This window comes from Ceratina calcarata, unplaced genomic scaffold (assembly GCF_001652005.2).
Source record: "Ceratina calcarata isolate Rehan_Ccalc_2016 unplaced genomic scaffold, ASM165200v1 scaffold40.2, whole genome shotgun sequence".
NCBI classification, from domain to species: Eukaryota; Metazoa; Arthropoda; class Insecta; order Hymenoptera; family Apidae; genus Ceratina; species Ceratina calcarata.
Window position 1 is genome coordinate 846811 of NW_017163422.1, and position 13408 is coordinate 860218.

Here is a 13408-nt window from a genome sequence, read left to right on the forward strand (position 1 = left end):
CCATATAATCATACTTAACTCATTAAATACTGAAATTAGAAGAAAAATGCATAGAATCTAATTAATAATATAGAGATTAATAATATATAAGATACTTCTAATGTTCTAATTAATAACGTCGCTCTTCAAATATTTTAAAAGTAATATCGAATCGATCTGATAAATTTTATCAAAATTATCGTCTGTCAACTTATCGTCTGTCAACTTCACATTGACTTGTTTGTGCACCACAGTGCACCTCAAGTATGGTAAGCTCGCTCGGAACCGATCCCAGAACGCACTTAAAGCTTGATTGTGAGAACTCGACGTAACTCATAAACAGTCGCGGATGAAAACGTTAAGAGCGATTCGATCCGAAGATAATTTTCCATAATAGAACCGGGCAGCACTCGGCCATTGTTCCGCGGCATTGTCCGCGGGCAAAACGTGTCTCACGCGTGTCGACCGCTCGTGAACCATCGCGTACACCAGCAACAATAATAGCAACGCTCTCCCGCTGGGTGGGACGGCGGGCGCACTTAGAATCGCAGCGTCTCATGCTTGCTTACTTGTTGATGTTTTAACAACCCCACGTGCGAAAACTGAGAGCGACACTTTTAACCCTACAGATATTATATATACCATCGGACACGGTTCCGTGCCTCTCTGCTGCCCTTTAAAGGGATGGATACGAGCAACTCGAAGCTAGCCACGTTTTGCGGTTCGACCGCACTCGTCAACTAATTGCCCGTGTAATCACATTGTCTGCGGTGGAAATATTAACTATAGGGTGAACTCGGGTCATTTCGGTGAGCCAAGCTTTAACTATATCTAATTTCCTCCGCGTCAGAGGAGAATATCGATCTTCAAATTAAACGTGAAAAATCCAATCCGAGTTCACGAGAAACAAGAAAACTGATGAAAAGTTGGTCGGAGCGGGTGCTCTGATATCGATGTTGCAACAGTAAAGGCAGAGATTATCTTATAAAAGTCGTAATCAAACGAACATTAACTCGAATCCCAATCAACCGCACTGATAAAGCGTTAACTCCAACTCACCGAGCCCGTCTAACAAAATCTGATCTACCAATTTGCATCGAGCAACTGTAACCTGTTACCACCGTTCCACTCGTACCGTGAACGAAGACACGTGAATGAAACCGAGCTCCAATATCTCGGCCACGAGAAATAAATTCTGCGAAGCATTCTCCCAACGCGTGTCACTAATCTCATTACAGGGAACGAAGTTATGGGTTGACAAAAGGTCCGTCGTCGCGAACGTTAGAATTGGATACGAGGAAAGTCTGGAGTTCTGTTAATTCAATAACACCTACGGACGCATCAGCGTGTTGTCTGGCAGCTATGCACATCCCCTTGCTAGCACAGCAACACAGAGGTGGAGCAGGAACAGGAGGAGGAGGAGGAGGGTAACGCGACCGCCGCAGGCCGGAACAACCTTCTCGCGATAATTACTACTAGCACCATTTCGTGGCCGAATGGGCCGGTCAGTCTCGAATTCGTGGCCCGGAGGTTTCGTGCAACTTTCCACGCTGTGCGAGAGAGACAGGCTGCACCATTGAACGGCATTGCAAGTCGCAATACACGCACAAGCCTTATACGGACGCGAGAAAGCGAGCCCAGCCGTCTCTCCCTCCCCATCGCCGAGCCAGTCGTTAACCCTCTCCTGATCCGGAGCGTGGAACCCGGTCCTGGACGTCAAACAGGACCAGATATGCCGTGTTGCGGCTACGAGCTGGTATACGTATACGTATGCAAGTGTAAGCGGCTACACTCTCTACCTGGACCAGGTGCAATCGACAGGTCGCCGTTCCGACCGCAGGATACGTATTATCGATCCTTGGATCCATTGAAAATATCCATTTTCTTCAAGTTCTCAGAAATCTCTCGAGCCACTGATCGATGATAATTGATCAATGAGTCATTTTCTTGCTCAGCGTGATAATACTGAGTTTATGCTTCATTTTTTAAATATCCTTAAATATATTTTCCTTTCTTGAAATGGTCAAAATGATGGAGAAAATATCATGGAATCCAGAAAAGCACAATGTCATAATATTGGACAGTGGCTTTGAGACAATAGGTCCACAGTCTAGTTAACACGTTTCAAGTATTGATTTAAGTCGAAAGGTACGAAGAAAAGTTCTGCGAGACAAGATAAAAGACTAGACAAGTAGGTACTTCGTATATGTATAGACGTAGAAATAGAAAGCCAAGTACAAGAAACGAACTGAAAATAGTCGGTTTCTAATCCTGGAGGAACTCTTGCGTAGATTCTCTCTCTCTCTCTCTCTCTCTATCTCTCCCTCTCGACGTTCCATCGTAAGAATAGAAAAGCTTTTTAAGGCAAAAGTCGATGTATTTAGTAACATTGTTCGATATTGTCTCTTTGACTTTAGATACCTTCATCGTCCTTTAATACTTTTATTACTCACGTCCGTCGGTTTAAGAAGATACAGGGAATGAGAGTTCGGAGCGGATTAGAAAAACGAGCTCATGACGTGATAACGGAATGAGTATAACTCGATATTTTGTTCACGAGCTGAACCACGACACTTTCATTATTTCCAGAAAAACGATTCAATCAGAGTCGTGTTATTTATTCTATAGCAATTTCGTTAATATCGTTCATTATTGTGTGACGATTTGATTAATTGGTAAACTGGAATTCTATGGATTTATGGAGAAATGATCGGAAACAAGTCGAGACAGCTTACAAGGATAGAAAAACTGATCTGCGTTGAGGAGGGAAAACGAGGGAAGCCCGCGTAAAAACCCGTGTCCGATGTTATTTGGTATTCGATGCGCGATCAGTGTTTCATATTTCCCTCGGTGAAATTCTCAGCGTCGTATAGGAAGTTCATGCGAAAGAGGAAGTACATGAATAGCAGACAGTAGATAGCCGAGTTTCAAGTTCGCGCATTTCTTATTCCAACGATCGCCCAGTTTCAGCTTTACCCCGGTCCCTGCTTACGAATTTAAATTTACCACGGCCGCCGCGTTCACGGAGACCGTTCCGTGAAATTCAACCGGGGAGCGGTGCCATTTTTACGTCATATCGCGAAAATGAATCGGGCAGACGAGGGACGGAGACACCGGGTTCGAGGGGCGCGGCAGAATGGAAAAAGGCGAAGCCAGAAACAGGGGCCGAAGGAGGAAGAGGAGGAGGAGAGGGGAGAGTAAAAACTTTGAAAGCTGCAACGCGAGCCGAACGTGTCTGGAAAGAAGACAAAATAGACGAGCAGGGAAAACTGAAGAGCCCGGGGCGGTAAAGAAAAACAAGAGGGAAAGAGGGGAAAAACCACGAACGGCTTGGCGTTCAGTCTACCGAGTGTGTGCCGCTATCGAGAGCTCGATTCGTATTTAGCCCCGGCGCGCTCATTCGTTTCCCGCCAAGAACTCTTCAAAGCCTTTGCGGCTTTCGATTTTCCGGAAATCTACCGACTGATACGAGTACCTACTTTCGGCAAATGAAAACCCTGAGATTTCCGAGGATTCAAAGATCCTTGAAAATCCTCTCGTCGCTCCGTTCGAACACGAAACACAGATGAAGGATCATTTAAACTATATACGATCAATTTTGCGAAATTGACTTCACTGCCTGTCGTAAACTTTCCCTGAAAGTTTCTTAAGAAAAATAACTCTTAAGATATATACTGAAACTTAACAGCCAGAAACGTACTTGATCACAAGCTATATAATTACAGTATCAATTGACTAAATAGAAGATTTGAAGAAACTTTGAGAAAACAGAAATTATTTTCAGAACTCCGAGGAGTTCATGAAATAATTGTCGAAAATTTTAGATAAACGCTGATAAAGGCCGCGAAACGAGCAGTAAAGTAAAAGATAAGACGAAGGCGGTGAGGGAAGGGAAAAGATATAGATAGATAGAAGAGCGAAAAAGCGATAAAAGGAGAAAGAGGGAACGTGCGCGCGTTCCAGTTGGCACGTAAAAATAGTAACCTCGGTTTGGTTTTGCCAATTTAAGAAACTGTTTCGCTCAATCCCATTTCTGGAGCTCTCGACGAGCCTGCGAAATGCTCCGTTCGAACGATCCATCCTTACTTCTGCTCGATTCGCGTGCAGTCAACTCGGTTATGGCAAAGATTCACCGTTGTTACGGCTAATGTCCGGACGACGAATTTGTATGCATTTACATGGATTTAATGTGAGACGCTCCATTCAGAATGCCGGTTATTCAAACGACGTACAAGCAGATAAATCCATCATTATCAAGTTTTGAATCCAGGAAAATCATTGAATGTACTTGGAAAGTAAGATAAAGTATAGAAACATGTCTTGAATGGAAATCAGATTAAACATCAGTTTTTGTACAAAGAAATTCTACTGACGTCCGTAAAATTAAAATATAAAAAAATACCTTTTAATTTACCAGATTAAATCTAATTTCACATCAGAAATTAGTTCCATTTCCTCGTCTATATTTATTTCACATATTTGCATGTTCCTCCGGAGTTAACTCTGCCATTAGAAAATGAATCAGACTTACCCCTTAAGGCATCAGCCGTCGTAGCTAATAGACCCTGCAAACTTCTGCTGTGATGATGAATCAACCCGTGAAAATCTGCCCTGGCTTGATGTCTCAACTGTTCCTCGGTCTCTCGGTTGCAACAGATTCCATTGCACGTCGCTGAAATCAGAATATATGCATCGAGATTAGAGCTATAATTTAGTTCAGCCAATTCATGTTTACATATAATTACATCAGATTTAAAACTATCATATTAATGATACACTCTAGCTCGGTGTAATTATCCCTTATAATGATACAGCACGAAAACGATGTACATAGTTTGATATAATTGAGAATAACCAGATACTATTTACAACTACTTAATATATTTACATGTTCAATAAAAAGAATAGACAAATTGGACAATCATGTTTATTACACTATCATTTCAATGATCTTTATTACAAATTTATTGTATAGAATTATGCTGGTTTGATTTATTGGCTACTAGAAATGTCAATGAACTTCTGTATCCTTTAATGAACACAATTTTTCGCACGTGTTAATGGGTCGAAACATTCAGCTGAGTAAACAGGCACATTATGTTAAAATTAAACATCTGCGAACAATTAATAGGTTTCGCAATGTAATCCTAACGTGCATTTGCGATCATTAATCGAGGCTACGGCTTTTGATACGAAACAGCAAAACCATCTGCTCGTGGCAGGCCCATCCAAGTGCAATTATATTATTAATTACCAGCGATCGTATTTCGTTACGTAAGGTTTTAATGGAAACGTTAGACCGTGAACGCGTCATTATAGACAAATAATTTCTAACAAGTGCTGTTGCCATTTCTACTACATTTTCATAATGATAATAATTGATTGTTCTTCTGCTTTATTAGAAAATATCGTATATGTATTTTTAATTTGATAGAACTTATTGAATTAATGTACTGACAATCCATTTTCGTGTTGTTTTTTAATAGAATTAGTTAATTTTTCTATTTTAAATGATAAATTCCTTTGATCGAAAAGTGAGAAACTATGATCAGTTCATTTTATAGCCAAATTTTCGACGACGTGGGAAGGAGTGTACCGAGTCCTAAACCTGTGCAATTACTGCGCGACGATTGCTCGAATAAAACGCGATAGACTTGAATGCGCGTCTATGTCGCAAGGGGTTGTGAACGAGCAAATAAAACGGGGCTAACGGGATCCTCAAGAGGTCCTGGCTCGTTTCAATAGGTCCTTTTGGCCTCATTCTACTTTTCATCCGGCGCACCTCCTCCGAGGAGCCCGCTGATCGTTCGTCCTTGCTGCAAACGTACGTGCGCCCCATTTTACTTGCTTAACGTGCGCTACTCCTCGAGCATACGATTTTTCTTTCCTGTGCAGCTTGCAAACTCGGTCTCAGTCCCGCATTGCTTATTTCAACCGTACAAAATCTCGGATTAATACATTTATTACACTATCATTTCAATGATCTTTATTACAAATTTATTGTATAGAATTATGCTGGTTTGATTTATTGGCTACTAGAAATGTCAATGAACTTCTGTATCCTTTAATGAACACAATTTTTCGCACGTGTTAATGGGTCGAAACATTCAGCTGAGTAAACAGGCACATTATGTTAAAATTAAACATCTGCGAACAATTAATAGGTTTCGCAATGTAATCCTAACGTGCATTTGCGATCATTAATCGAGGCTACGGCTTTTGATACGAAACAGCAAAACCATCTGCTCGTGGCAGGCCCATCCAAGTGCAATTATATTATTAATTACCAGCGATCGTATTTCGTTACGTAAGGTTTTAATGGAAACGTTAGACCGTGAACGCGTCATTATAGACAAATAATTTCTAACAAGTGCTGTTGCCATTTCTACTACATTTTCATAATGATAATAATTGATTGTTCTTCTGCTTTATTAGAAAATATCGTATATGTATTTTTAATTTGATAGAACTTATTGAATTAATGTACTGACAATCCATTTTCGTGTTGTTTTTTAATAGAATTAGTTAATTTTTCTATTTTAAATGATAAATTCCTTTGATCGAAAAGTGAGAAACTATGATCAGTTCATTTTATAGCCAAATTTTCGACGACGTGGGAAGGAGTGTACCGAGTCCTAAACCTGTGCAATTACTGCGCGACGATTGCTCGAATAAAACGCGATAGACTTGAATGCGCGTCTATGTCGCAAGGGGTTGTGAACGAGCAAATAAAACGGGGCTAACGGGATCCTCAAGAGGTCCTGGCTCGTTTCAATAGGTCCTTTTGGCCTCATTCTACTTTTCATCCGGCGCACCTCCTCCGAGGAGCCCGCTGATCGTTCGTCCTTGCTGCAAACGTACGTGCGCCCCATTTTACTTGCTTAACGTGCGCTACTCCTCGAGCATACGATTTTTCTTTCCTGTGCAGCTTGCAAACTCGGTCTCAGTCCCGCATTGCTTATTTCAACCGTACAAAATCTCGGATTAATACACGTCCCTTATCAACTAAGTAACATTACTTAAAAAAATTTATATAAACATTATAGTGTGTGACTGATTAAAATATACAGCACACCCTTTTTATAAAATTATATTTTTTACAAAAAACTGAAAGTATGATTTCATTCCACTTAACTATGCTTGACAGTTAATAAACTGTGGATGAAAATCGAAAAGCTGAAGATGCTTTCAATAATAGCTAGACGTTCGTGGAATTCAGACAATGAGTTATTGTCCGATTGTTACCGAGAAGAATTGTAGCTGGTCAATTTAAATTCACTCTACAGTGTCCGTGTGTATCGTCGTTATTAGTTATGAAAATGTTGAAATTAATTTCACTGACTTTTTAGTTTTTGAAAAATGTATAACCATAAACATGTTTTAACCGATGTAATACAGAATTATTTATCTCACTGTTCCTCGCAAACTACGAATAATGTATTCCATATTGTTCCATCAATTTATTCGACACAGACAAATCATCAAACAGAACGGATTTCGCTGTATCTTATGAGCATTTCGGTGAGCAAAAATTATGCAATTATTCGTTGAGTAAAACATTCAGAATCAGAACGATGGTATACTCCTCTCGGCGGGACGTTTGTAAGGACAAGTACCAGACGGTACTCTCAATTTAATTTCATTTAGGATCGCTTAAACTGGCTCGGCGGGTGCAACAACCGCCAAAATACCAGAAGCCGGTCGAGCGCACCGTTTATGAAATTAAAAGACCTAATTGTACGCTCGGAATCGCTTTTGCTCACGGTATTAAATAGTCCTGGCTATGAAACCCCGTGCGCGTGCACAAGTTAAAATCGTCTTAACGTCGTTACCAACTACCATCTATGTACATCATAAATCCAAAATTATATTAGACAACAGGTAGACAAACCAATTTTTCAATTAATAATCGTTTTTGCTTTTCATTCTTTTTTGTAGCTTCAAAACATCGGAGTTTATACGACTGAACTTTGTCCTGGGCGAATTACAGAATCAAATGTTCGAAGGAAACGCGAAACGAGTCGAAAACAACGCGGACGACCTATTATTCATCCCTGCTGACAAATCATTCGCGCGCAAACTGAAAACGATAAATTCGTGAGGCGTCCAAAAGGCAACGTCGTCGGACAGAAGCATCGAACAATAGAGGAGGCGGACAATGAATCATGAAAAATTGTAGCCAGGAAAACAGGCGAGGTTTCCCTCTTCGTACCTGAACCTGGTGTTACCTAAGATCGGTCAACGTACTCCGAGCGTCGGATACGAAAAGAAGAGAATAGGAAGAAAGGACATTGGGGCTCGTGTCCTGACAGAGAACTTTACGGTTCCACGGTTTTACATGTAGAATCATTCACAAGTCGAGGGGAACGAAAGCATAGAATACGTAACTAGATTTCGTGAAGAAATAATATGATTCTTCAATATAAAAGTATCATGAGAAAATATAATTCCTGACGAAGACAGTCTGAATATTATGTTTCCAGAAATTGCATAAAAGTATACAACAAATTTATGAAATACCAACTGCGCAGTACTTTTTACATTAACACATTTTTACGAGACAACCGCACATTATCTGCACTTAGCTCATTCTTCATTTTTAAAAGCAACGATATCCTCTACATAATTTTGTACACTCTACTCGTTCTTTATTAGTTCTACAGTCGTGAGAAACAGTGAACTTTATAATCGTTGAAATAATGTTGAGGAGCAAATAATGCGACCACTAGTCTAAACGGGTTTTACCTAATTAAGGTAAATCGACTTGGGAAAAAGACGAGAAACACTACAGAACATCGATTCAACTTTAAGTCGTTCCAAATACGAGTTTCATCGACTACGTAGCTGCCTGTGTACAGGGTGAGTCAATAAGAATGCTACACACAATAACTTGGTGTTTAATAATTTTATTAAAACATATTCATTAAATTATCTCTGTATTTTAACAAATTAAAATATACTTTTTATAGACTTTATAATGGCTTTTCACATTTTTAAGAAAACTGAATATTCGTCATTCAATTTATCATATTAGATATTTCAAATGTTTAATTATGTATAAAAACCCGAAGTCAAATAATGAAATCGACTAGTGGATAATCTGAAACAGTATTATCGACTCACCCTGTGTACATAAATACATGTATCGGCCTGGTTAATGTCTTAGCCAGGAATCCTTGTACCTGTGCGACGAGTTCCACCTTAAATCGTTGAAAAATGGTGAAGGCGCCACACGAATAGAGATAGAAAAAGAGAAGAAAAGGAGAATAAAAGGAGCCGACATGCGAAGATGTCTCTCGAAGGGTTTACGATTTGTCGTCGGGGTGTGGTGCGGCTCATCACGGGACTAAAACGGCTCCGTTCTCACGGGCGGACGCCGTACGCTCTTTTCCAGTTCCTCTTTTTACGGTACATTCGACGTGTACAAAAGCTACCATGCATACGTGTATCTACATAAGCATATAAATTATCCATTTTCCACAGAAGAGCGGTTGAATTTTTTAATCGAAACTGGAAAACATTCGCTAGATAAATTGCAAGCTGTTTTCCAGAGTAAAATTGAATTGAAGTCGTTATCAATTATAATTATCCTTCAATTTCTATACGCAAAAAAATGAGCAAGTGAATATTCTGTAACAGTACTTTGCTAACGACTCCTTTCCTTTGCCTACAGTTATATTTCTTAAATTGTACGAAGAGTCGTTTAAGATTGATAACAGTACATTTCCAATGGTTTTGTATTATTTATTGAAATTAATGAGACAAGTTCGAGCATAGCTGCAGGCATATGAATGCTCATCTGGGATAGCATTCCTAACGGTATTCAAATTGACGCGACTCTATAAAATTAATAGTTATAGTTACGCGTGATGATAAACGAAAAATAAAGTCAGGAATGATAATAATAAATGAAATCATTTTAAAGATGAGCCATATTTTTAATGGAGAATTAATCGATATCTGCTATACGAGCAATAAACTCGAATTTAATAATAAATCTTAATCCTTCTCTAGTTTCGTGGCCCGTCGATGGCACTTAATATCTGATCTATAGGAAAACCGTGTATCGCGCCCACTTTAAAAAGCAAAAGCGCGGAACGGTACTCGTCAAATTGTTCGATACCATCTACGGGTTTATTATTTTGCTCAGCGAACCGCGAACAATGCGCGTCAATCTCGCGTCAATAAGCAGAGGTCGACCACGAAAGAGTAATTGCCCCTATTTTTTTTTTTTTTCAATACCTGCGTGTGTACACGGATTGATTAAGCTTTAAACACGGCCTGGGTGCGAGCCGACAACCGAATAAAAGAGTGAATTATTAACTCGCGAAACGATACATAAACAATAATTATACATGTCACATAATTAAAATGAAAAGCAGATGAAAATTATTTACATTCTTTCCTTTTAGAACGAATAAAGATTTCCTTCGACGTGGCAAGCATCGTGTCTTTCTATGCGAAGAAAACTACGTGATCCTGTAAGCGATTTAACGGTTTGAATTAAGAATATTAGCGTGACGACACTCGAATTGGGTGCCATGCGTGGTACAGCCGATTATCCCTCTCTTAGGTGTGATGTGCGGCACTTGACGCAGGGAAGTGCATAAAACCGGAAGCTGCATCAGCGACCCTTCGGCCCCGATTCGACGAGTGGTTACAGTCGTGTGAAGTGGGTTAGAATACGACGGTCCAGAGAGAGCAATTCGTTCATTCAACCTCCCTAAGTGTGTAAATACATTCCCTTCATAATTAATTATAACAAAGAAAACCATGCCTCTCCAATTTCAGTCGTTTATTCTTACTATTGATCTAATTCATACTTGAATCAACCTCTCCCGAATAAATTTCATATATTTTAGGCAATTTGTATGTATTTTATAAACGCATATATAAATCAGTATAGGATTTCATCCAGAAAGGATGAGGATCCACCGATAGCATAAAGTTTCCTCTTAAATCCCGTGTTAAAGATTAAACAGCTACTTCCGAGTTAAGATTATTCGAGAGAATCTAGATGAATAAATGAACGCCTTTAAACCACTCTACCGCAAACTGCGGTATCGGTCTGGGTTCACCTGGAATACATAATATACGATTGCGGATTACGTGTCGATTATAACCGGAGATTATTAACTATCCAGATCTTTCAAGATAATTGCACTTTTTGCAGATTTGAAATCGGTTTTGCGTCACTGTATACCGTAGCGTTTTTACATATTATATTCCGCAATCTTATAATTACGTATCAAGTCCTCTCGCAATATCTTGACAGAACCTCATTCGACACCTCTTCCATATTCATTGCAACTTTCGGATCCTGGATAATGTCACCGACAATTATGTAGTTATGCTTATCATTTTCATGATGCATTCTTATCTAGCTTTTATCGCGACGTTTACAGCCTAATGTAGTATGCAAACACTCGATCTTTCTTCCAAACGATCCAGGGATTATCATAGTCTACGCCATAAATGTTCTAAGATCAGAGTCATAATGTTTTTCAGGAAATTTCATCAACTATCGGTGTAACATATTTTTTAATAACTATAGTTATCATTAAAATTTCATTTCGTAGCTCGCTGGTCGATGTTGAATTAATTGTTAACATTCTTACGATGTACTAATATAATCATATTGGAACGCGAGCAGCATGAGAATGAGAGTCTAAATTATCAGACCCGACTTATATTCATTCCATTCGATTGAATCGAAATTGAACGGAATTAAAATAACCGTCACGTACCAATAGACAAGGATACATTCATCAGGCGAACTTCCTTAAATAATAATCTTCGATTGTTTCCTATCATCAAATTACAACTAAAAAAATTGCTAAGGCATTAGAAGAAATGACTTGTCAGCTATTAAAAATATCAGAAATTAATTGTTTCCCGTCATTAATAAATTGGCTTTAATTATATGACTAGATATAAACGTTATATGCAGGCTGCAAGTGAATGAGACAAATTCCTTTATGATTCTAAATCATTTATCGAGCCAACGATTGGTAAAAAGATGTCTATCGGTCTCACGACAATTGAAACGGGTTTTTACAAGAAGTCCTCAAGTGCCATTTGATGTAATAACATTAAGTGTCGTTTAATGTAACGACCCTGGAGAACTACTAAATAAAACTTCGTAATTAGAGTAAAGCGGCTGTAATCAAGACTTCCAGTTCATTTCCTCCAACGAAGTGGCAAACCGAATTCTGTTCCGAAATTTTCAAGCCACGAACAAGTGTGGAACATTATCACCAGAAAATTGGCCAACTTCAAACAGAAAACTGTTGATTTGGTACGGTTGAAAGTCAACTTATATCACTGATTTTCTTAAAGCGTACAATTCAAGACTTTTTTTGACATGACAAATTGTAACTATACGAGTTATCAAAGGGCAAGAGTGATGAAACGATTGGATGCTGCGACTTACTTTTGGCGATGTCATCCGCGGCAATCTCCTTAACCGAAATCGTGGTGTTTTTGCTCTGGAAGAACGGCTTGACAAGTTCACAATCGGTTGCGGTAAAGTCGGTCTCGTTCTTCGGATGTTCGGCGAAACGTGGTGAGCGGGATGACACGAGACCGGTGCACCCGCACAACAATATCACGATCGACACAGGCGCGAGAACGGCACGGCGACGGCTCTGGATCATCTTCATTTTTACAGGCGGCGGACAGTGACGAAAAACCGAGAGGGAAATAAAAGGGAAACCCACGCGAAGAAAACTCGTGCGAGCGGGTACCGGCGCGGTGGTTAAGTTCCACGGAAATCGTGCTCGAGAGCGTCGCGAAGAGGAAGAGAGGAAACGAGACGGAGCAACGAGACGATTCAATTCCTCCTCCCCCTCATCCGCGTTCGTCGTCGTCGCGTATTCGGCACGAACGTTCGAAGAGTCGTCAACCGCGGGACGAGACGCGGACGATTTCTGCCCCCTTTTCCTCCTTCTTACGTTCTTTCTTTGAATCGGCCGCGCTCCTGTCAGACAGCACGGCAACGAGCACGGGTGTTACTGCGAGATCTCGATGAGCACGAGACGCGCATTTGGTGCGATGGACGGACGACGGCGATGGTTATATACGCGGCGGTATGTAATCACGACATGCACCGTCGAGACCGCGCGACACCGTGTTACGATTCGCACACATACACACGCGACCACCTCGGGTACACCACAATAATAAGCACACACATGCACGCACGTTTAACCCGCACGCAAGCATGCATGCATGCACCACGCGACGCACGCTCCACGAGTACTTCGATGCGACTGAAGAATCCGGCACTCTGAAGAGACCGAGAGAGTATTCGCAATTCGACCGGACCGGCATTTCCATCCCCACCACTGGTCGCCAACTCCGGATTCGTTCCCTGTCCTTCCTATATGCTCTTCCACCTAACTTGAAATCAAGAACGTTTATCCACCTT

General features: G+C 40.3%; 1 protein-coding gene and 1 long non-coding RNA gene across 2 annotated transcripts in view; one reads left to right on the top strand and one right to left on the bottom strand.

The window, feature by feature from the left end:
• Positions 1–13273, bottom strand: part of dally (division abnormally delayed protein) — a 99511-nt gene extending 86238 nt beyond the window's left edge. Inside the window, exons 1-2 of the mRNA XM_018027110.2 lie at positions 12413–13273; positions 4511–4651 (exon numbers count right to left, since the gene is read on the bottom strand). Coding sequence (XP_017882599.1) covers positions 4511–4651; positions 12413–12641 — 370 coding nt within the window. The 5' untranslated portion in view covers positions 12642–13273. The remainder of the gene's footprint in view (positions 1–4510; positions 4652–12412) is intronic.
• On the top strand, positions 8621–12149 carry LOC113464536 (uncharacterized). The gene is made up of 3 exons (XR_003389388.1): positions 8621–8838; positions 9146–10460; positions 10553–12149. It is a non-coding gene; the product is annotated as an uncharacterized LOC113464536 (long non-coding RNA).
• Positions 13274–13408: the final 135 nt, after the last annotated feature.